This window comes from Pavona decussata, unplaced genomic scaffold (genome assembly GCF_977016875.1).
Source record: "Pavona decussata unplaced genomic scaffold, jaPavDecu1.1 SCAFFOLD_417, whole genome shotgun sequence".
In the NCBI taxonomy this organism is placed as follows: Eukaryota; Metazoa; Cnidaria; class Anthozoa; order Scleractinia; family Agariciidae; genus Pavona; species Pavona decussata.
In genome coordinates this window covers 280209-305956 of record NW_028145779.1, presented here as the reverse complement: position 1 = coordinate 305956, position 25748 = coordinate 280209, and the positions used below count along the sequence as shown (strand labels likewise).

At 37.4% G+C, this 25748-nt stretch overlaps 2 protein-coding genes across 10 annotated transcripts in view; one reads left to right on the top strand and one right to left on the bottom strand.

Annotated features, from left to right (window-relative positions):
* The window catches only part of LOC146450855 (neuropeptide FF receptor 1-like), a 72138-nt gene that overhangs the window by 42471 nt on the left and 3919 nt on the right, over positions 1-25748 (bottom strand). For 7 of the 8 annotated variants that reach the window (XM_085099876.1, XM_085099879.1, XM_085099883.1 and 4 more), the window contains exons 1-2: positions 22137-22229; positions 10280-10513 (exon numbers count right to left, since the gene is read on the bottom strand). The gene's annotated coding sequence lies outside the window, so the exon portion shown is untranslated. Of the gene's footprint in view, positions 1-10279; positions 10514-22136; positions 22230-25748 lie in introns of those variants that run through there. The other variant, XM_085099877.1, reaches the window with a different exon arrangement.
* On the top strand, positions 173-25461 carry LOC146450856 (QRFP-like peptide receptor). Of its 2 annotated transcripts, none has more exons than XM_085099872.1 (2): positions 173-242; positions 21396-25461. In XM_085099872.1, the coding sequence occupies exon 2, from the start codon at positions 21646-21648 to the stop codon at positions 22768-22770; it is 1125 nt and encodes a 374-aa protein (XP_084955998.1). In that variant the 5' UTR covers positions 173-242; positions 21396-21645; the 3' UTR covers positions 22771-25461. The 2 variants fall into 2 exon arrangements, with proteins under 2 accessions (XP_084955998.1, XP_084955997.1); XM_085099871.1 differs by lacking the exon at positions 173-242 and adding an exon at positions 12931-13192.

Below are 25748 nucleotides of genomic sequence, written 5' to 3'. Positions count from 1 at the left end.
ATATTTATTTAGCTACGAGTCAGTTTCTCCCCTCCGACTGTGCGCACCCTGGGAGGGCTACTCACTGACAACTAATTTGCGCTATTTTAGTTACTTCAGATGAATAATTAACAGAGTTGGTTCCACATAATGAGCCTCAGTGAAATACTGATCAGTAGCGACCTGAGGGAAGTACTGCATTTCTTGGATCTAGCAGGAGTAATGGTTTTCTTGGCATCAGAATTTACTTGAGGACATAAAAGGTGGGGTGAATTACAATATAATATTATGTATCAAACAATTTTAGGGAGCGGTAAATAAGAAATGGGAGCGCTATATTTTTTTCTTAAGCTACTAGAGTCAGCAAGGTTTTATCATCTTCCCGTACGGGATATTTTATTTGTCTGTCTTTCTCTGATCACAATCGACGAATCGCGAGAGCGATTTCGCTTCTGCTGTTGGATCGAAGCGCGACAACATTGTCCAATCTAAATTTCAAACTTGCAAAAAAACAAAGTGAAAACATCGGCAACATTTGTCTTTTAAATTGAAGACAAAGTACTGGTTTTCTTGGCATCAAACCAAGTTATATGAAAACATATAAGGTGAGGTGTATTACAGTGTAATTTTATGTATCAGATAAGAATGACTCTGGAAGCTGGTTAAGGAGAAATGAGAGCGCTATATATTTTTTCTATGGCTACTTGAGTCAGCAAGGTTTTATCATCTTTCCGTACGGAATGTTTTATTTGTCTATCTTTTTCTGATCACAATCGACGAATCGCGAGAGCGATTTCGGTTTTCCTGTTGGATCGAAGCGCGACAACATTGTCCAATCTAAACATCGGCAACATTTGTCTTTTATCTTGAAGACATAGTACTGGTTTTCTTGGCATCAAAACAAGTTATATGAAGACATACAAGAAATACAGTCTTCTGATCTATCATTTCTCTCGGAAACGCAGCTGATCATCTTGCTGGCGCATCGTAGTTTAGACCGGGCGCTGACAAAGGTTCGATTTCTGGTTTCTTCATGTACCCCCAAATCCTGGGGCATAACCCTGCGAGACAAATGATCCTAGACGCTCCGGTGCATGCTACAGAAATGCAGAAATGGAAGCTAAACGGCAGCCAGACTAAAGATGTCTGGGCCTTCAAGGACACTTTCACGGCAGGGAATTTACCCTGCAGGCAAAAGCTAAAATATATAATTACCTCCCATTCTGGGGGAGTTGCAGGGAGGGAAGGGGGATAATCTGAATGTTGTTGGGGGTGTACGGACTGCCAAAAAATATATTTCTTGCTCCCTAATTTCGCATCTGATACTGAAAGATATCCCCCTAACCACAGCTAACATGGTGCAGACCTTTGCCCAGGCTTAGAAAACCCAATTTTAAACTAACGTGATGAAAACATATAGCCATTGTCAGACCAAAATAGCTCAATAAACATAACTCTTTGAGGAGACACGTCCCATCTTTAAAGCTTATAAAGGAGAGTATATCCACCCCCCCCCCCCCCTTCCCCTCCTCCAACTTCAAACCTGCATAGTTAAATTCTTTTTTGATAATGCTTTTCAAAAATTCCATCTTAAACTTCTTTATTACAAGCGTTAAAATTTCCGTGCCGTTTTTAAACTTAAAACTGTGTTTCGTGATAGCTCGATGCCCGCTAGCCGCACCTGCTGTTTTCAATTTAATTCAAGAACCTGCTTAATTAACTAATGCATGTGGCACCTACACGTTCTTTTAAATGGACTCTACCTAATTACATGACACACTTCAAGAACAACAAGGACAGCTGCTCTAAGAGTATTCAATCTTAGGTAGAATAAGTCATTATTATAGATAAAATAAAAGGTTATTAACATAAAACCTGCGATGTAGGACCTTCTGACAAAAGACAAAATAAAAACAGAAATGACAAATAAAAGCTAATTTAGTTCCTAAGTTTGAATTATTCAAATCCAACTTAGTGAAATAACAGCTCACCACCACGTCAACTTTAGAGAACTTTAGATGATTTAAGTGAATTTTACGTGCATGCGGTGTGGGCTTTTTAATCTAAATCGCGCGGCAACTCTATCAGTTCCCTTTGAAATCTGATTATTTTAAAGGTTTATATATAAATTTGCATTTCGTGTCGGATAATTTTTCAAAGTGAAGTATTTGCATTGTGAATGGTATGAATCCAAGAATGTTATGTTAACACTGTCCGACCAATGAGGGATAATTCTTGATGATACTGGCTGTCGTTTCGACAACTTGAGCGAAGTTCCAGCTTCCTTGGCTCTGATGATCAGCTCCTCTCACATGTCGAAACGTCAGCCAATGTCCCCCACAAAAGTCGCCCTCAAGAGAATGCTTAAGGATATATATTTTTTACCCCCCCCCCCCCCCCCATCCTAAAGCAGCCTACAAATTTCCTCTAATTTCATCGTTGTCTCTAGACAATAAGCCAATATAACGCTATGCCATAATTGTCAAATAACGCATAACTATCTGTTAATAAAAAAAACCCTCGTAAATTTAAAGGAAAGCCTTTCTATTAGAGACGTTTGATTGGTGGAATTTTAAAATATTTTTTCATGTCATTTGTTGCTGTAGATTCTAAGATTGTTGTCCACATTCTCTTGGGTGTATTATTACCTTGGAAAAGATCAAAATTTCTAAGACGGCCGTTTCCTGTAGATGTATTTTTTGTGAGAAGTTAATGAAGAATGATGCTTTCCCTTGCAATTTTACAAATAATGCCGCACATTGTAATTCTGGGGCCCAATTGACTGATCCAGGCTGTACCATGTAAAAATGATATTGGACGCTTCATCACACTTGGTTCTGGAAATTTTAGGGAGAACAAAAAAGCAAGCTATCTAGGCAACAGTTATCTAAAATCCATTGTTCTGTAAACATTAGTAACCCCTTGAATCCATGCGTAAAAAGCAATAATTTAGTACCAATTACAAAAACCAGCGGCGGTGCGAACAAATTAGATAGTTTTGTCTCATCAATTATCAAATGCAGCGTTAATACATTATCTTTAATTCCCTCTTACATTTCGGTTCTTTCGGACTGTCATCATCAAAAGCAGGCGAAAGCCAACTCTTAAGAAGACTAAAACAAAATGAATAATCAACTTATTACGTGTCGTTTCGAATCTAAATTGACAAGGACTGTTATTGTCCCTCCCGTTAATTAGTTTATCATATTTATCGCGAAAAACATGACATGCGCATACTTACTGCCAATTTATGCTGTTTTTAAAGAACGTACTGATACCGGCTTTAGCTATAATGCATTTGAGCGTAGTGGAGCACCAACAAGGGCAAGATCAGTTTTGAAGTGATTTATTGTGAGAAATGAGGTAAGATTTTGATTTTCAACAGATGCTTATATTTCTACCATTTACCGGGTTTGTGTGGTTCTCACCGGTAATTTTCAAGGCACTTATGCATTCATGCGAACAATTGTACATACAAAATCAAATGCACCTTCGATTTACAGCTTAGAGCAATTGATAAAGAAGCGACATTGACGCCGTGTTCTTGAACTCAACTTAAAAAAGAAAGGTCACTAACAGGCATCGAAATTTGGGCGCTCGCCGATAGACTGAAAAGGAAAAATCTTGAAGAAGAAGCAATCGTGATTTTTTAAACAAAATTTAACAAAACGAATTGGAAGATATTTCAAAAAACGTTTAAAATGAGGGTGAGAAGTATCTCTCTATAGAGCTGTGTTCTTAGTTTATGTATTGCACATCAACCTTATTTTAAAGAAAAATATCGTTAACAATGTTATTTTCTTAACAAATGATTTCAGGAGCCGACGATCATGTTCTCCTGATGATCTTTAATTTTTCACAGCGAGTAAAATATCCATGGAGTTTTAATTTGCTCAACAATGACGTAACAACAATTGCAGGAATCCACAAACAACAGAAAGCGACTGTTAGTCAAACTAAGTTTATCTTTTAATGTACTCACCAGTTTCAGAATATCGCAGTTTTCTGCAGCTTCATCGGCTCCTTGCGCATGGTATACCACGCACGCAATTAATGAACTGTCAATACGTCACTTCAGAAGCCTGCATTTTTTACAAGAAATAGTTTGACGGTGGCGGAGAAAGATAAAAACGAAAAAAAAAAAACACGTTCATCTTCGAAAAGTTAGCTGAATTTTTTATTTACAAACGTTCTTTAGTAATTACAGAAGCTGTTTGTTGTGATATCTTTTTGAAAGCTTTCGCAATGGCGGAAAACCAAAAATCCCGCGACGAGTTGTGTGAAGATTACTCTCAAACGGCCTCTACTGCGCATGTGCCCCAGCTGACATAGTCTATTGAGTAATAACTAAATTGTGTATACCTTTGGGCGAAGCAAGATATTTTTATGCAGATGACCCATGTCTAGTGAACAGAATCAGATGGTAACAAAGCTAGAGAAATATTCACTTGCCCGATTTAAAGTCCAAGCGAAGATTATCAAAGCCATGATGTCAGTTAAAATATATCAACACTGCAAAACAACAAAACGGGTAGCTTACTTGCATAAAACATCTCTTTAGTTAATTATGCTAACAAAACATTATCAGTACAAAACAATATTAAACAAAATTAAAGCCAAACTGATGAAATAACAAACGCGGTTTCGAACCAGCAATAATACAACATTGAGTGGAGAAGCTAGATTTAAAATATAATGCTGACTCCTTTTGTTTAAATAAATAATATTGCGTTCGTCGGGATCAATAAATGTACGTTGTTTTGTTGTTATGTACAACTTTAGTGGTTAGGATCAAATACAATGCCCCAAAACGGTGTAATTTGTATGCTAATTAAAGACTAAAAGATCTGGACGTCGACAAAAGACCGGTGCACCTTTAATTGGACTCTATGGGATGCAAGTCCACGTAATCAATGAAATTCACAAATGGTATTTGGCTTAGTGTCCATTAATGGTGATCCTGTCAGCGTACAACTGGCGCCAAAGCTGACATCAGATAAACAACTGCTTTGCTTGGAGAGGACAGGAAAGCCTTACGCACTGCACTAACTGATAAGTATTAAGGTAGGCCTTTCCCTTTCCTTTCTCGATGTAAAAACTAGACTCAAGTCTGAAAGGCACATATCTCCAGCTAAAACCTTCACTTACTGAAAACTAGCTTTAAAGACTTACTGATCAGAAAACAAGTTCATGTTATACAAAATGCGTTTCATAATTGGTACATTTAATTCCATAAGTAAATTAATTCGTGTTGGTCGTCGTTATAAGGAGTAACAATAAATGACTGTTAAATCATAAAATATTGAAGTATCAGCAGATAGATATAGGTGCTATTTTCCTGGCATCAAAGAGTCTGGGCAACTGTCTCGACTCTCGACAATTACCCAGACTCTCAAGTTATATTATATGGATTACATTCTTAACAATAATTTCATGTCATATTGATCTGCGAATCTAGTGCCCTTCTCCTACGACATGATTACTGGAACCAAATCAGTGTTAAATTTGCCCGTTTGTACTTATAGGTTCAATTTAAGCCAACCAAATCAGTAAGTTTGGGGAAACATTTGAAGCTTTCCAATTGCCCTTTTAACGTTCGTCTTCAAAGTTTCTCTCAAAAACTGAATGTATTTACATTGTTCCGAAGCTTGTTACTCGGATTCGCTTATCACATATGCATTAGCAGAGAGTCCTGTTTTGGCTAGGTCGCTTATCAATTTGACAAGAGTTCAAATTTTCTTCGTTTGCTATCCAATTTTCCTTTAGCTCGTTTCTATATAAAACTGTTTTCAACCAGTTTTCTGCAAAGAGCTTTGGAAGTTCAAAACTTAGAAATCAAAGTTCCAAGATTTATTTTTGCGAAATACTGAACCACGAACGGCTTTAACACTTTGCGAATTCGTACTCGCAAGTTTAAAAGAGTTTCACTGCACAGCAGAATAAACAGCTCCACTCGAACGTTTCAGGTTGCACGTTCAAGAAACTCACTGAAAAGTAAACGTCAAGAATCTTCAGTCAATTTGCAACCATAGAACAAGGCCTAATTTTAGCCAGAAGTATAATAATTCGATAACCATTACTACCTGCTTACGACCTAAGTATCGAATACTAACTTTGAAAACAAGACCCTGCAAGGGAACTAATTACTCTATTGTCAGACGCCAAGCATACAATAATGAAATCTCTCAAGAGACATCACACTAATCGAATAACACATCTAATTGGCATCGCACAATTAAATGCGCTGTAGTGACACGTCGTATGCCCAATTAACAATAAATTGTCATTAAATCTGTACCGTTCTGAAATCGGTTCATTCCCTCATTCAGTTAAAATGGTCTTGGTTTGTTTCGTTGGATGATGTTGTTAGTTGGTTGTTGTCTTTATGAGAGGGCACTTCAATTAATACCAGATGCCTCTATAATGACTTAATAAACTCCATTCACCTTACAGACAAAGCAGGCAAAATTTAGTTTGATCTTCAAAGGCAAACAACTTAAAAAATAAAAAAGTTAATAAAGAAACAGTTATTAAGGAATAACTGAGTTATACTAGGAATTCCATGATGAAAGTTATGCTGACGCCCTGAAATTCTGGATTTCAATATTGATAGTCTCATCGTATGATATTTTTTTTTGAAGTTTGCAACACTATTGGACTATCAGTGTGATTGTCTTTGTTCTGTTTGTCTATGACTGATTATGGTGATTATGGATGGCGTGACAGTGTGACAAAGAACGTGGAGCTTTCTTTTTTGTCACGAAAGCATTGTGTACTTGACGAAAACACCATGTACTGTATCTTTGTGTCCATATCTTAAATGTCCGTGTAGTTTACATTTGAGTTTATGACGAGAAATTAAGCTTGAGATCCTTGTAACATGACAAGCTGAGAGAGAACCTGAGATCCTTGCAACTCATCTGTGTACATCCGTCTTCTCTTTCCTTGGCGGATGTACAGACGCTGTATATACCGCGGGGTACATAGACCATGCATTGAATAAACATGACTTCTCACAAAACACAAATAAACGCGACGTTACATAATCAACCGTAGACTAAATAATCGTGACTTTACACAGTTGCACGCGGATAAACGTGACGTTCCCGTCACCTAGTCACGTTTCAATAAATTTATATTAGTACTATAGTTTCTAACCGATCCAAGTAAAGAAATACACAAGAACAACGATCGAGCGGCGTATAATCTTCGAAAGTTGTCAAATGACAGAACGTACGCCCGATCCATGCAGGAAAAGCAGTACAGCAACAATGGTCATATAGAACAACTTTTTAAAAAAAATCTATGTTCCAAGCAGATTATCAATGAAATCAACAGGACGTAAGGTGCACAGGCCTTATGCACAGCGGTGCACATCAAACTGTGCATGCCCGGCCCAATCTGACATTCATCGAATCGAGAATTTTCTGCCTTATAATGTAAAGCTGACCAGCCAGAATAATGTGCTGGTTCGCCAAGGCAATGATATGCAACAAATTCTGCCTAGGGGAGATTTATCTCATGAATGCACTTGATGAAAGGTTCATCTCTGGTGGAAGCGGTTGGCTGAAGGCTTGGTTAATGAAAGCAGTTGGCACTGAGTAGGCGTTCGACTGATCTACCTACTACGAAACCCAAGAGATAGAAAGAATGTATGTGACCATGGCAGACTCTGTCACTTACATGAATGTGCATCCGGCTAGCTGTGGCTCTTAAAATACTTCAATGACATTGGTTGAAGATAAGAGTATACACTTAATAAAGTCTTCCAAATATGCACATATGGAATTCTGTTATGAGCTAAAGGGTGGCGAATGGTAAATTCGGGAACGCCAAACTAGTCTCTTTTCCCCTACAAGACCGAAAACGTTCTTTCCAAGGCGGCGAATCTTAACTGTTTTTTTTCTGTTTCCATATTCGACCTTAAGTCTGGCAGTTTCCATGTTGAGCAAACGGTGACCGCGGGTCTACTATCCGTTGGGCGAAAGGCAAAGAACTTTCGTCGGAAAGGATATAACTTTCCCAACGAGGCACGAAGTTCCGAGGAAATAAAACGAATATGGGCATTCCAAAGATATCATCTTCTGACGACAGTACTGAGAATGTTAATTTGGGTGGAGTGGGCAAAAAAGGTACGCTATCTACATGATCCATGTATTTGTACTGATGATCGAGGGTAGTTCGCCTCGCGCCAATAATTATAACAGATAACAAAGCGGTTGAAAAATCCACTCAGACAACTGCTTCAAGGCTATGGAACGGAATTTCAATGAAAAAAGGGTAGAAATTTTAGTTTTTTATTATTATTCTTCATTACATGACAAATCTCTAGTTGTTAAGATTGAAATGTTTTCTCAGTTACAAAAATTGTAATAATAAGATAACCGAGCTCATGCAGGAATATTGATCGTACATGTGTATTAATTAACATGTTGGTATTAGTTAGAAAGGTATTGCTTTCAAGTATCTTAGAAATATCACCGATACACCCTAAGGCTACCACGCAATTCAAGTTAAACAAAATAATCACGATGGCAGTTGTCAGACTGGAGTGAAGAAATTAAGCCTCAATATGTGGACTCGGAAATCAATCTGAACAGATAGTACGTAGCTCTTTTGAACCACTATTTTCGTGGACCTGTGGATTGTTTCAGGGGTAGGGTCCATTGTTTCTTCAGCTTCAGGTTGAGGGGCCCCCTCTCCCCTCCCCAGGGGTTTACGCTCCAGTTTGTAAACAAATGGTTTTTACTGATTATAAATTCAGCCTTTAAGTGATATATAGGATATTATTATATAGACATGAGTATTTTACTGGAAAACTACATCACTCATAAATTTCATAGGAAACTACATCCGGTATCCGAGTGGCGTATTCTCCATATCTTCACTAGTAAGGATATTGATCACGTCATTTCGCATTTTTTTCATGGTTGTTTGCGACAACAGCCAGTGAAAAATGGCGAGTGATAGATTATCTATATAATGGCTAGAAGATATGAATTTTATTTACTCGTGATAAAAACAACAATTCACTAACTCGCTGCGCTCGTTCGTATAATCACCAATCCTGTTTTTACTTCTCGAAAATAAAATTCATATCTTCTCGCCGCCGTGGAATATACTCTCTAGATAAACATGTACGTGGAATATCTGTTTTTAATAATTACACATGGATTTATACCAGCGTTTACTTCGTATTCTCTGATTTATTTTTGTAGGATAAATAAAGATTCATTCATTCAGTCATTGATTGCATATCAAGCTTAGCCGGAAGCCAGTAGAGTCTAGACTAAGCACGTATGGTTCTTTTGTCCATTGTTAATTCTTCCCCTCAGCATCTTAATCTTTTTTCCTTTCTATTTTTAATTATGATTGCCACATTATGACGCAAATTGTTATTGTTACACTTTCGCTGCAATATATCCGTGTAGGCAGTGAAAACAGAATGACAAAATTAAAAAAATAATAATTTTTTAAGACAGCTAATAGGAACTTGCAGATACTTGTCAATATGTGTCAGTTTTAATTGGAAAACGTCCTTCTCGGTTGAAATGTTTTTCAAAAGGGAATTCGCTGTCCTCGCTAGCTTAAGCTTTTGCTTGTATGTTTAAGCTTATAACACTTTCTGAAAATTATAAATGAAAGACGCTAAATGTTTTCTGATTAGCCAAGTGCGTTTAATATATATATTTTTCTTTTCGTTTACTGTAAGTTAGAAGATCAAATATGATCCTTAAACACAAAACGAAATAAACATAATTATTTTTATTTTACCAACTATTTCGTTCTTAGTTAGTAGTCTGTATTTTTCCATAATTTTCAGGCCTTTTAGATGTATAATTTCATATTTTTCTATTAGCTCTAGATTTTAGTATTTTGTAGTATCCTATTTTATGATGTAAAGTAAATCGCAATTCAGCCGGCCCGGGGACTGCAATGATGTATCTTAATAAAACTATCTATCTAGTTGGTCGCCCCAAAAAACCACGTTTTAAGAATTGCCAATTCATCAGCGAAGTCTATTGTGAAAACAGTCCAGGGAAGGTTTCTCTCATGAATGCAATTGCGAAAGGACAGCAGTTGGTTTGAGAATTTTACACACAAGAGCATAGCATTCGCAGAAGGCGAGCGACTTTACGAACTACGAAAAGGATTTTAAGAATGAATATGACCTGATCATGGCAGCTTCCTTCAGTCGAGCATGAACTGTGGGTCTCGCGATTATGGGTGGTTGTCGTTACATGATGAAAGTCTTTTAATTAATACGCCATTGGTTGACGATCAAAGTACACTTACTAACCTCTTTATTCACTTGTAGTATGACGGTTTCCGTTATGAACGGTGCCGAATGGTATCTTCGAGACAGTGAGGCCACTACTTCCTCTTCTGCGAGGCCGAGACTTTCTTTCTTTTCGAGGCTGCTTTGGTTATGAGTTTCATCTGGCGACCTTGTCTGCTTTTCAGGCTACTTCGGATGACGACTCCTAATAATTTCATTGAGTGGGCGAGGACGAACGCTACCAAGGGACACTCTCTGCAACAATACATGTATTTACATTGATTATAATATCAACACCGAAACCTCTCGCATAACGAACAGATACAAAAAAAAAGCAGAGAAAGAAAACGTGCTACTCCATCTTTAAGGACAAATCAGTGCACTCTTTTAAGTTAGGAAGTGGAACTTCATTTACATTCTGACTGAAATTCAATTTCCGATTTAACGTGTTTTTATATTAAAATTTGCAGCAATTCATGGTTAAACAATACATTTTTTTAAAGAGACCGCCATACTCCTATTGACGCAGGCGAGTGGTTTCACTGACAAGTTTTGAATATTATATGTCGACATTTTATGGTCTACAAAAGTACATACCATATAAAACGGTGATTGATTTCCTTTTTTACATTAACATGGCAAAATTACGAGCGGAATTGGTTTTATTTTCTGTTGATAAAGCGCGCGCGTTACATATGACGTCATTTCAATTGTCTGTACTCTTGCAGACAATGGCTACGAGCCAATCATTGGCGGGAATTTTCACACTTAATGTAAAACACAGTTTTTTTTACGAACTATTCCACATTGTATAAGTTAGTGGCTTTAAATTACGGACGGCCAGAATAGGAAAGGAACATGACCACGCGAAAAAGATTTGGAACAACAATTTAAAAATGATTAGGCTAGTTTCTCTAAAGTCTTCTTGAATTTCCAAATGCCATTTCATTTAAAAACTAATTATAGTCTGGATTCCCTTTGAGAAACCACGTTCCAAAAATTGATGCTGTTCTTCTCTTAAGTTTCCTGCTTCCAGTTTTTTCTTTGACAAACCGTCCCTTCTAACTTGATATCGTATTCCTCTTACTCTTCTTGGAATATTTTATATGCGAAAAAAAGCACAGCTTTGGAACAAAAACCCCTCAGGACGTAGACCCTTTAGAATAGAACCACTTCAAACACATTCGTGAAACTGATTTTCACGGTATACTAGAAATATCGTTGAAGTGCCACGCAGTTTTTTTAAAGTCAAGGTGAGCTGTATCACAGGATGTAGCGGTCGTATTAGAAAGGGTTCACTACTGTTTAGAGAAATTAAGCCACGCGCAGAATTCTAGATTATTCTTAATGACAGCGGTTGTTTACTCGGCTGGCGGTAGGTGGTCTTTCGAGAGGTTCGCCTTTTATCTTTCTTTCTAGTTTGTAAAGTGCTATCAGCCGCTTTTAGATATGCACTGATTAATTGTGACAAGATCCTTCAAACCATTGTCACATGACTCAAATGTATACAAAACATGACGCTGAGAAACAATAGCCGCCGGCATTGATCACTTGGGGCTAGTGGTTTAACTATTTATAGTCTTGGGCGAAGAGTAGACGTTTTTAACCAATAGAAAGTGAGTGCCACCGATTGAATATAAGATCCATCAACTAAGAAACTCTAACCGTCAAGACTGTCAAAAGCGACATTGATTGAACCATAAGGACGCGCTTGGCCAATGAATACAGCATTGACCATCGAATTAAGCTAAAGCATAAGTACAGTCAAGTGCTACGAAAACAAACACGCTGTTTACATCTCTTATGCTACCATCGCAAGGATTTCCTAATGACGTCACTGGTTATATTGGTTGTTATCTTTCTGCTCAGTTCTTTATGTCGCTGCTGTCCCTTCGCCGTGACTGTTGTATACTTACGCTGCTGAAAAAAAAAACAGTAAACAAAAACCTTTTTGGTGTTTTGTGGTAAGAGAAACAAGCGCTATAATAGAACTTTCAAGAAAAGTGAAAACAAAAATCGTGCTAGCATATCAAAGTGAAGAAAGATATTACAACATATTCAAACGGAAATCATACAAGGCTTTTGGTCACAACAAGTAACAAGACGGATAAAAATTCCCATCCCGGCAACCCCTCAAAAATAACAGTAGCCCACCCTTCCAATATATCAGAAGTTGAATTTTTCATCTACAAATAAGTGAAAATGTGGCTTGCGGCTATATCACTTTACGCCGCTCAGTTAGTTGGAAGACATCATTTACTTCTTGACAAAGCGATAAAATATTTTTTTTTTGTTCATTTTAATCATTCGGCCAGGTGTAGATATTATCAACGCGTTGAAAGGCAACAGCGCCGTTTGGAAGACCAAACCAAGCAAACTACAGTACTTTACACACGTTGGAATTGAACAAATAATTAACTTAGCTGTAAACGATCTTTAAGACTGAGTGATTTAAGAATACGCTCTGAAAAAAAATGTAACAATGGCATCACGCACACACACATTGGAAAGACAATATATTTTCATACGTCAACAAAGCAATTACATGGTCAGAGGTCACGTGATACACCACCCTTTGAATTGAATCGTTCGAATCGTATCACATCCTATCATATCCCTTATCAGTCTGTACATGACTGAAAAGCATCTGCATGAAAAACCTCATATAGGTCAATCATTCAGCTTTGTCAAGATTAAAATTGCATTAATTAATAAGTTAAAATATTTTGCCGTGGTATCAAAACAATGCTTTTGTTGGCCTATTGGAGTATCAAGTATCGTACTTTTTGACACAAGTTCCGGCATCTCGGAGGCTCAGTTATTTCAATTATGCCAAAAAGCAGACGAACAGGACCACTTTATCTAATGCGGTTTCTTGTTCATCAAGGAGCAACAAATTAATCCGTCTCCGGATTACAAGAGAACTACATCTCGGTAAGCAGTGACCCTCTCTTTTACTTTTACCTTTTAATAGAACTATTAATAAGATTGATAACAGCAAGGGATTGCGCGCGATTGTAATATAACCGGTACAATCAAATGACATACTCGCTTTTGTTTTGTCCACTCTCCTATGAGGACCCTATGCGTGCAGTCATTGCGTGACAGAAGGATTGGCTTGTAACAAAACAATAGTCGAGGCAAATGAACGCGAATTAAAGAGGAAACAAATCACTGAAAGAATGAGTCGCAATAGAAGATTCTTTGCGTGTACATAGGAGTGACGCCTTAACTTGCACTCAGTCATACGATGACCTCTATTGTATTCAAGTGCACTGTGGCTTCATTTTAACTGAATAAAGGCAAAAGATTTGTATTTATTCTTCACTAATTTAATTTTCAATAACAACATAATTGCTGCAGTAAATTCAATAAATATGCATTTTTTGCATTGCGAGACGAAGAAGTACAGTTAAGAGTCACTTAAACTCCTTCAAATTTTAGTCTCGCAATTTTAAAAATGGTTCTAGAAATCAAAAGGGTTAATCAAGTAATTGTCATTTTTTCAACAACTTTCAAATTGCCGATATAAAGTTTCTAAAAGGTTTTCGTTGAAATATGCGTCCGGTGAGCTGCTACTGAATCGCGTAATTATTACTTTTTGTGCTGTATTCTATGATATGAATTTCAATGTTTTATTTGTGTATCAGAGTAGTGAAGAGAAACTTTTAATTAATTTAAACCAGATAAGCTCTGTAGATCGTGCACTGATATGTATTAAAAGCATTTAAGATTTTCAATTATTTCGGGACACTGACGGCTTTTTTCATAATGCGGTTTAAGGCTGCTTGCTTTGGGACAATTTCTTAACACGCTGGTAATACTTGGTAATACTAATACATGAACACTATTAATGTGGTTGATCTCATGTGGCGAACACGCAAATCGGGCATGGAGTGCAGCGAAACAATGTTTTTGACCATTTCTGGAGTTTTCTATCAGATGATTGTCTCAGGACTCCCATCGAGCAGTCATACATCTTTGTATCTACATTATAGCTCCAGGCTGTTTTCGTGTTTCCAGGTAAACATTTGTTTCTAATGGGAGTCATTGACTTAATTATGGTAAATATTTACCCAACGCGACAGGAAAACAAACTTTCTTTTTGTGAGGATCACGTATGAATTCAGGTCAAGTCATTTTCTTTTTAACTGCTTTAGTAAAATAAAAAAAACTTGCCTGATATTGCACGTCTTTAATTAGAACATATCGGAACATTTTCAAATCAATCTTATAAAGATTTTCTAACATCATGAACGTCATCTAATGAATGGGAAGATCACAGATCAGTTCTGTGACATATGGGCTTCTATCAATTCCATCTTTCACACTTGATATGGCAATGGAATCTATGTATTCCCTATCCTAATCATTTACCATAACCATAATTTTTTTAATGTGATAAACATGGGTAACTGTATTGAATCAATATATTGGTACGGTCATATGGCCCCTATTATAGCTTAGCAAGTAGCAGAAAACTACATGTAAATGGCCACGTGACTCAAAAACTATCATTTCACGTTTTCTTTTGTTTTTGTTTTTGTTTTTTTTTTTTCGAAAATTATAAAATTAAAATAAAACATGTCTGGAAATTACGAAAGAAGTTTTCGTGGCTCAGAGAAGCGAATCAAGTGTCGTTTTATTTTATAAATCTCTACATCAACCTTGCGTTGAAAACATGATAGTGCTTACCACATATCACTTGGCTGATTGATTTATCTACAAATCGTCAAAATATTGAGAGAGTCTCTAATTGTTGGTAAGAGAGATGACTCCACACGAAAGCCTCCAACTCCTCCCCCCTAATCAACATTGCTTGTTCTATGAAATCAAAGTTGAAAGATTACTCTGAACTTCAAATACAAAACGACTTTGATAGTAGGACGAGAAGAAGTATGGTCATCTTGGTGTCAGTATGTGTGCGATTTAAGAGAACGACGGGAAGGCCGCATGAAAGAAATAATATTGTTTGCCGGTTTCTTTCATTGCTCGCTTGTTTACCTGTTCGTTATTTGTTTGTTTGTTTTTTATTTATTTATTTATTTTTTATTACTATTTTTTTTTTGCCATTGATGGCGTTCTTTCGGCATAACATTTTGTATCTTTGGGGAACCAACCTTAAACCCATTCATATGACTGTCGCGCTGGGGCCTTTCTGTAGACCAGACAATCTCAATTTAAGCTCAGTCGTCTCCTTATCTGTAAACCCTGTAGGCAAACTAACTAGGGAATTCAAATTATGCTGTCATCGTGGCACCGCTTTAATGCCACCAACGACCTCCCTTTTGAGTATCTCTCTCTACGTTTTCCATCCGAGACGCAATACAAAAGCTAACCACGTTCTAAATGTGACGATGCATCCTTTTGCTACTGCGCATACGTTCTGCGCATCTCGGGATGGTCCAAGAAACTCCCTCTAAAACAAAAATATTTTGCGCTGTTTATGACTATGCGGGAAAAGCACATCTTAGCAAGGGGTGTTAAAATCCAAATATTAAGGAAAACCACGCATTTTCCGGAAATAATTAACCTTCAATTTGAAGACAAATGCCATACATTATTGTGCAATTTACGTTTTTTTCCGAATTATTATTTCTTAATTAACTTAAAAATATGCGCGGTTACCCTCAATTTTCTTTTGGATTACAGTATCCCTTGCTCAATCTTATTTTCCCATATAGTCGTAAACTGTGCACAAATACCACTTAAGTAATGGCTTTATAACTAAGTCATTTCAATTTCTCATTCATGCTGCCTTTTTCTCTTCGTGTTCCCCTTCCTTTTTGAAGGCTTTCATAATTTAACAAGGTTTGGGTAGAATTTTAGCATGGAATTGGAAAAGGGTAAAGATATACGGGTTTTGAAAAGTGTTAATCTTATTGAAATAAAATGTACACTAGACATGATTAAGGTTTGAGGAGACATTTCAAATGAGACTGAGATAATTTGGAAAGTATCCAACACGACTGCTAACGTAAAATGGGTCCAGAGTCTTCTGTTCCATAGCATTGCTCTTGAACATGTTGGTTGGCAATGCGTGGATGTTATGCTGCATCAAATTTCATTCAACAAGTTACTCCTCCTAGGGAAACTCTCTGACAAGAATTCGGTGAAAATTTGTGAATTGGCATGAAAATTGACAAAAGGTGCCTTAACCTACGTGGACGTCATCAACAGTACAAGTACTTGGAAAAATTATCCTCGTGTAGATGGTTCTCAACCCAATTTCTTGACCCCCAAAGTTTAACTGTGTGGAGTGGAATTCTCTTCGCTTTTACAGAGATTTTGTTTGTTTTCATTTGGCTTTGTCATGCGAAAACAATTACAAATTACCAAGATTCAAAGTGAAAACAAAAACTGAGGTTATTCCACAGGGGTCCCCTTGACTTAAAAACAAAACTAAAAGAAGTACATGACAGGAAAGGTTAACAACTATGGAATCTAAAATGTAATAAATCATGTAAAGATCAAAACATCAACAAGGCCGCCGTTCAAGACCGCGGGCACAATTGCACTTCAAACTAACGGACTTCCACGTCCGCACATCGTCCTGGCCGTATACACTCTACAGGACATTGTAGTAATACTCTACAGCACGTTCTCGAACGTTCGTGTAAGCCTGGTGTAAGTACACAAGGAAATGTTCGTATTTCGCAGTTGATCTGGGAGAGCATTCGAGATTCGGGACAAAAGAAGGAGCGTCAATTGACAAATAACATTTTTGCATTTCTTGGGTCTAATTGTAGCCGCTGATAGATAGGTTAAAATAAATCTTGTTACAACCTCATTAAAAATCTTGATTCCTGTCACCAGAGGACCTTTTACCTCTTATGAAAACTCATTCAATGCGGTTGTTACCGGAGTGACATGCTTTCACGTTTTGTGCTATTATTTTCCTAAGCAAGAGTGCTTGACGATAATCGATAGCCTCCTTATGTTTGTGTGAATGTATTGGTCAGAAGCATGACGACTGTCTGTCTACAATGTTATTGGTGACTAAACTAATTTAACGACTTGGAATCCAGTTCTTCCGTCAATTACGCAACACAATTAAGTGCTTCGATCAGGTTCTTTCAACGGAGATCAACTTATTTACCTACAAATTATCCCATTCATTTGTAGTTCAAAACAAGGGAAATAAGTACAGGTAGATAGGCTTGATCAATATATAATCAACAGTTAACTCAAGTGTGGCCAGTTATTTGGTTTTCATTCTGACGTATAAACATGAAGAACTGAAATGAAACTGCATGATCATTGAACTGTATAGTTTGCACTGCAGAAAACTAAAACAATATATACAGTGACTTAAGAAGGAGAATTGTGTTCAAAATACCAGTGCAGGGAGGGGTTAGCCCTCGGAATCGAACCCTGAGTTCATAATTCAACAGATACGGTGTGGATCTTTGTTCCCCGGGCTTTGTTCATACACTGTACCCACTTTTGGAGAAGGTACGAAGGGTCTGCATGGGGTTAACTGAAAGCTTACAATTGGCCAAAATTTTAACTGTCAGCTGACTGAGTAATGGCAGTTTTTATACTGATAGCTGAGAAACGTTAAGAAAACTATTAGCTGAGATGTGTAAACTTTGCCTGAGTATAGTGTGAATTTTACGTGCAAACAACTTGCCAATAACTGTGTAGTTAATTGTAACCCTAAAGTATACGTTGCGAACCAAGATGGCTCGGAGCTCCTCACAAGTTGTTTCTAGAAGTCATGAGGTGGTCAGATGATGATAAGCATTGTTCGTTAAGTCTCGAACGAGAGTGGAATCATTCGAAAGTTATTCGGAAATCTTCGAAAGATTCCCGAGACTGTTAAAACACCATTGATACGATAGAAAACCACAAAACACGTGAGACTAAAGCAAAGTTAACTGAGATGCGTCATAATTAACTGATACCTAAGAAATGGCCGAAATTTTAGCTGATAGTTTTAGATCCGTAGGGCTTCTCCTCTTCAAAGATCCAGAGACAGATAAAGCGGGATGGGATCGGGAAAGAGCTTTTACGACTACTGGCCAAATCCCAGGGAATACTTTTCTTTCTTATCTTTTGCTTTTAAAGGGGCACTGTCGCGGAGATTTCTTTGTGTTTTGGTCAAAACTACTCAAATTTTTGACAAGGTTCCTTTTCGCTAACATCAAATTAAGTGATTTCTCCTTGAAGAACAAACTATAATCATTTCTTTATTATTATTATTATTATAATTATTATTATTATTATTATTATTATTATTATTATTATTATTATTATTATTATTATTATTATTATTATTATTATTATTATTATTATTATTATTATAACCTCAGAAGCGCGGTGACAAGTCCGGAGGCAAGACTGGACATGAAGGCAGGGGGCTTTTGGTCTCGAGGAGTTACAGCATTTTTCGATGTCAGAGTAACGCATGTTAACTCCAAGTGTAACCAGGGAAAAGCAACATCGACAATCTTTAAAGAGCAGGAAGAAGAGAAAAAGCGGAAGTACCAACAGAGGGTGCTGGACGTTGAAATGGGATCTTTCACTCCCCTAGTTTTTGGAACCAACGGTGGGATGGGAGCCGACTGCAATTGTTTTCTCAAACGCCTAGCCGAGAAGCTCTCAGAAAAGAATGAGGAACCTTATCACATTACTATCACTTGGATTAGAACATTGCTTTCTTTTGAGATTTTAAAGTCGGTACACACATGCGTACGAGGCTCCAGGACACCTTTTCACAAAATTCCATTTGGGGATTTCATTGATGACTGCCGCTTAAACGCTAGCCAAGCGTGTCTCCGCTAATTTTAGAAAGTGAATGATGGCGTGACGTTGTAAATTAGTATTTTAGGATCTTTTTAACAACTTTTTTATTTCATCAAAATTTTAGTCTTACTATTGTTAAAAAATTGTGCTTGAAAATAGCTCTGTTGTACTTGGAAATAGTCGCTTTTTTTTTTAATGGAAATGAATTTTAAATATTGAATTGTAAATAGGTTTTAATAGCTCTTTTTTTCTACTTTTAACTTGTAAATATCAATTTTGCTTGGAATATTATAATAAAGAAAGATTTTATTATTTATTATTATTATTATTATTATTAATTATTATTATTATTATTATTATTATTTTTTTTTTTTTTTTTTGAGCGATTTCAGCTCCAAATATGCTGGAAGAACTTGAAAAAATTGGCCAATGTTTCCAAGTTTCAATCCATGTCAACCTTGGAAATCCGAGGCCAAAGATAACTAACACTAGTTTCCGTTTAGAAGTTGGGTTACTGTTAAAAAAAAACTGGCCCATTGTTTTACTATTCCGTCGATGCAAATGTTTTTTTTGTTGTTGTTGTTGTTGTTTTATTTTGTTTGTTTTTTTTTATATTATTATTTTCCATTAAAAAAATTAACATCACAAACAGGCGACACTGCCCCTTTAAGTAACGTGCAAAAATGTAATTTGTACGTGTTTTTTAGTTCAACAACATCTTAAAACACTGATGGAAGTGAATCTGAGTATAAATGTTTTCGCCCACCGATTATTGGGCAGAACAAAGACACTTCTGACATGGCGTCTTTCTGGTGGAGTCTATTGTAACTGCTTCTATCATGCTAAGCTCAAGCCCTCCTACACTGGAATGCTTTCGTTATTGATGGCCATACTTAATGGCCCGTGCAACATACATTTCGTTGACCTTGAGTGATTTTGCCCGTTGCCATATATGCGCCTTCGGCCGTCTTCAAGAATGTAGCAATCTTAAATCTGTACTGTACCACAGAGTGAACACCTTGTTGTCATTTGAATAATGGCGATACCATGCATGCAAATCGGGCTTGCTACGGATACAAATTCTATGAGTTCACGAATGACGTTAAACCCATTAACCAATTCATGCTCCCTTTAGATCGCAATCATTTAGCGGCTATATTTGATTAGATCAGAAACAGGATTGTCTGTTAAAAATGGCATAAACAATTTATATTCAAAGCCATTTAAATACTCCCACCTCCATGCTTTTAGATGTCATTTAGCATCTGCGAGTCACATTTGGCCAGTTACTAAAGCAACAATATTTCTTGTAATTTGTCCCTAATTTTTCAACGAAGAACACCCACCACGCACATCGTTTTTCCGTCGGTAAAATAAAAATCTCACACTTAGAGTTAGAAGTTCATCTGATCGATGGTTATGAAGCCTGTGAAACGTCTTTGTTACATGCCTTTGTTGGCATTTTTGGCCTTGACCGTGCACAGACCACAATAGACTTTAATTGAAGCGTGTCAACTGACCAATAGAAACGCTTCTTTCAACTTGAGATACTTTTTTTAGCTTTTAACTTGAGAAACGTTGGGGGCTCTTCCAAAAATAAATTGCAGCACCATTGTTGTCATGTTAAGGTTTCATAAGCAGTCCCTCAATTAACTATGATCTGATGACAGAAATGTTTCATAACAATTACCAGATTGCTTGAAATGAATCTGGCTGTGCTTCGAGGCTTAGTGGTCAAATGCAAAGAATAATTATGGTTTCCACAAGGACATTTACTAATTTTTTGATTTTCAACAGTATACCTGTAAGATATCCTTACTAACATAGATGAGATTATGTCACAATGAAGACCACGCAATCCTAACATTTATTTCGTTTGCTTCTTCCATTTCTTTATGATTAATAAAATTTCTTTAAGTTAGTTTTATGAGCCTGACCTTCGCGAGTAAAAGAAATGGAAATGACCTTTCATCCTCGACAACAACAGACGCGACAAAACAATAATTCATTTGAATTATAAATCAGCGGTGTCCTACAAATTCAAAGGCAGAAATATATATATCAAAGGTGCTTTAGTTATCCTCTTAAAAATAACCGTTTTCTTTTTTTTGAAACATAGCATGTGCTCGAGAGCAACACTTTTCTTCGTCTGGCCTCTAATGAGTACAATTTACTTAATTGAGTATTCCGTGTCTTTTGTCCTTTTGTTTTTATTCGATAGTACATTCATAATTTATAGAAAGAAACCTCAGTTGAAGCAAAGTGTTTATCAGTCTACCATCCACATGCGAAGAAAAGCAGCATCTTGTATGCATGTGTTCATCGCATGTTGAAATATTTTTCATTTATTTTTCATCTCTTTGTTTATTTTTCTCTGCATATAATACAGGTATCAATTACCCTTGCTGCAGACATTGAGGAGGTCTGCGTAGCAAATCGCAACGCAACAAGTCATTGACTCAGTATTTCTATCACATTTGATTTAAACGACGAGGACTTGTAACGTGTGGAGATTGTACACAACTAAAAAGAGTCCGTGGACAGAGGCGAGCCAGTATTAAGCATAAAACTGGCAATTTGCTTCAACGAATGCTGGCATATAGTCTGTTATAATCGCCACGAGCCGAAACAGCAAGAAAATGAACACGTCTGCATCGAACAACAGTTCTGTGTTCAATACGCAAGGCGCGGGAAACACGTCAGAAGCGCTTATTAGCGAAACGCCCGCCGCCTTTAAGGCAGTCAAGCTGTCGTTATACGCCATAATCTTTATCATAAGCGTCATAGGAAACACTTTGGTCTGCATAGTTGTCGTCCGACGACGGCGTATGCGAACTGTGACGAATCTGTTCGTGTTAAATCTTGCGGCTTCGGATCTCGCTATCACTTGTATTTGTATACCCTTTGACATTCCAGTACAGGAGAATAACTACAAATGGCCTTACGGAGGGTTCGCGTGTAAGCTGTTGTACCCGCTTCAAACTGTAGCAATGTTCGCCTCGATATTCACCCTAACGGCTGTGAGTCTTAATAGATTCTGGGCGATTGTGTACCCACTAAGGAGACAAATGACGAAAATTCACGCAGTGTGTGCTGTAGTTATTATATGGATCATGTGTGTTATACTTACAGTTCCGTATGTCTTTGTGCTACGTTTGGATGAGGAAACTATGGAATGCCGAGAGTATTGGCCGGGAATAAACTACAGGAAGGCGTACACAGCCTCACTTTTTGCCCTACAATATATGTTGCCTTTAACCGTGATCACATTTGCATATCTGAAAATTGGACTGGAATTAGGACACTGCGCGACTGTCAAAAACCGCCTAGCGGTCAATGCTGTTCTTCACCAGGCACAGCGCAACGAGGCTCGAAAAGTGGTGCGCATGCTCATTGTTGTCACCCTCCTATTTGCGATCTGTGTCCTGCCCAACAATGTGATGTGGATGTGGCTCGATTTCGGCAATGGCGCCGAATACGCTCGCTTCTGGGACATGGTAGCAATCACCAATATAATTTTATTTGCAAACAGTGCGGCCAACCCAATAGCATATACGATCTGCCACGAGAACTTTAGGGAGGAATTCAAACTATACATAACCTGCGATCCAAAGATATTCCAAAGCATGGCGGAAAGTACAATGTCTTACACAAGGAGTCGATTAAGAAGTATGACCGGGACGGAAAGAATCTCCACAAAGAGCCAGGTTGCTCTTGACTATGGAGAGATCTTAGTGATTGATGCTAAAGAGACCGTCATTTGACTGGTAACTTAAATGGCACTGTCACGGAAATTTTGCTGTATGTTGGTCTAACTGCTGCTCAAATATTGCACTAAGAACCTGCGAAATTCCTCTGAGAGGAAAACTGAACCGGGAGGAAAATATGAAAAAATTTCTATGAGAAAAAATTAACTCTTAATCAGTTTTTAGTCATTTCTCTTTGCAAGATACTTAGAGGGAACTTGAAAATATTGGCCATCGTAACCGTCCGCAGCCACAGATGAAAATTTCTTTTCAATAATAGGGTTATTCTTAACAAAAATGAACCAGTATTTGATGTTTACGTTCATACAAATATAATTTTTGGCCATAGGGTTCTAGTGTTGACGTCAAAAAAACTAAATTTATGAAATTATGGGGCTTTTTAGTATATTCGGAAAGAGCATGAAGAAAAATGCCTACCTGCCAAAAATCAGCATCTTGTTGCAATTTGGGGGTGAGATATGAGCTCTGTTATGCCCTGGTGACTCTATACAAATCCTTCTAATTTTTTCTCAGTTCCAAACGTTAAGAACTGAGACAACTAACAAATCCCATAATTTCAAAAATTCAAATATTTGTGACGTCACACTTTAGAACTGTTTTCAAAGTCACACTAAGAATAGGTGACTCCGCCCCTTTAAGGGCCATGCCTCCTTTTCTTAAACGCGCATGCGTTCTACGGGTCACAGGTTTCTCATAGAAACTAGATCAGTCTTGTTAGGGAAGGTGCCCCCTTATATACATATTGAGCGGCTTATGACTATGTAGGAAAAAGTAAATCCAAGCAAGGGCTGTCGGTATCCAGAATGAATATGGTGGTTGTTAAATTTTTTTTTTTTTTTTTTTTTGGAAAAATGCGCGGTTACCCTTATTTCTTTTTGGATTCTATAACCCTTGCTAATGTCTACTTTTTTGCATTAGAAGGCACCGTTCTTAAAGCAATAGACACATCATCACCCATTCACTGTGATCTACCACAATAGTCCAACTTCGGATGAATTGTCTAAGTCTGATTGTTGATAGTCAAACATGGATTGCGCCAATGTCCTTTCGTTGAAAATATGCTAGTGCCGCAGTCTACAAGAAAAAATGCCCTTCTATGTGTTCTATAAGCCATGATCAATTTAGCTACGCTTCGTGGACAATTTACCCCTAGAAAATTTTAGCCTTCCAGTCTAATTATTACTCAACTGCTCCAGGGGTTGGTTGTTCGAAAGCCGATTAACGCTAATCTACGATTAGGAGTTAATCGAGGCTTTCATCTCGTTCGTTAAAAAATGGTTTCAAAGGCTAATTTTGAGCTAAAGGTAAAGAAAAGTCTAAATGAAAACTGAGGGGCAAAAATCTTTTGGAATAATCTTTATTGATAAGTAATTAAACTCGAATCACAGTTTACGTTAATCCAGGATTAGCTTAATTAGGTTTTGAACAACTGGGCCCAGGGTCCGGTTGTTCGAAAGCCAATTAACGCTAATCCACTGACGATTAGAAGTTAATGAGGCTTTCAGCTCGCTCGTTAAAAATGGCTTTAAAGGCTAATTTCGAGCTAAAGGTAAAGAAAAGTCTAAGTCAAAACTGAGGGACACAAATCTTTTTGAAAATCTTTATTGTTTAGTAATCAAACTCGATCAAAATTCTTGTTAATCCAGGATTAGCTTAATCGGGCTTTGTGCAACTGGGCCCAGACGTTTAGAGTTTTATACCGGGAAATCCCCTGCCCAGAGTGACCATGTGAGTATTAATTTTCTTTAACGGGTACTCTAGCATTGTGTTTTGGGGATGCGTGAAATGTCATTTAAATAGTCATACAAGACTTGAGCTCTAAAGATATAGCATAAATAAACAGCACTGCAGGAAAGTGCTACTCCATTTGATTAGGAATACCTATTCGATGCCATAACCTATTATCTTAGGTAAGCATAGGCCACCAAACTTCTTATATTTTTTTTAAAATTTAACGGGCAGGGTAACATGTTGTTAAGTGCTGTTTTTGTTTGTTGCTTTGTTTTTCATCGTTACTTCAGTTGATGACGTTTGAATATGTTGATTCCACGGTTTTTAATGTTTTTCGAGAAACCGATCAATAAACCCTTATCACTCGGTGGCCATGTTCAATCTCGCGGGAATACAAAGTTTGTTTTTGCATGACAAGCTTAGGCCAGACACGAATTCAGTGCGAGGCTTACCATGCAACAAGAAAGCTTTTTATTCTCCTGAGACTCAACATGGCCGCCGAATGATAAGGGTCTATTCAAGATGGCGAATGAAAGGTACCAGCTGTTCGAAATTCATTAGTAACATAATTACCACGTCATGTCAAGTTTAGCCTATTTTTGCTAAAACCTTTAAAGTGCTGTTTGCTTGCTCAGACGTTTTAACCCTTTAATCCCAATTAGCGACATGGATCTACTTTTTCCTCACGATATCACTTCCTAAGCGAGTATACAGAGGAATACATGAAACTGAGACCATCAAATTCCCCCAATTAGAACTATAAGAAATATATTGAACACAGTGAAGATAATGTACACTTTGATATTGGAGTTTAAAGGGTTAATGTACTTGAAGCGGGAGGGCGAACAGGGCAATACTGCCTCTCCTCCCCAAGGTAGTCTTAGGAACTCCAAGAAAAGCTTAAGCTAAGTTAGTTGGAAGCACCTTGCACCAAATTAAAAATATTGCCAAACGACAGTATGATGTTTCATAAGCTCTTATATAGCTTTTACTTTAATGACTTTTAGTCGAATTTTCAGCTTATGTCCAGCAAAATATAGAGCCATTTGGTACAGCATATCTCGTATGAACATCATGACTCAAACAACTAGAACGAGACGCAAACGCATTTAAAATGTGTAGGGGGCCTGGAGGATATCCTTGGCATTAAGCTCCGGTGTGCAGGGTAACCGGCTCAGTGGACGACAGGGCCGAGTCGGGGGACAAGATAAGCGGTCTACACAACGCCCCCCTCCCCCCCCCCC

Bases quoted from the DNA above. Each gene is read 5' to 3' on its own strand.
- LOC146450856 (XM_085099872.1), top strand. From the start codon at position 21,646: ATGAACACGTCTGCATCGAACAACAGTTCTGTGTTCAATACGCAAGGC.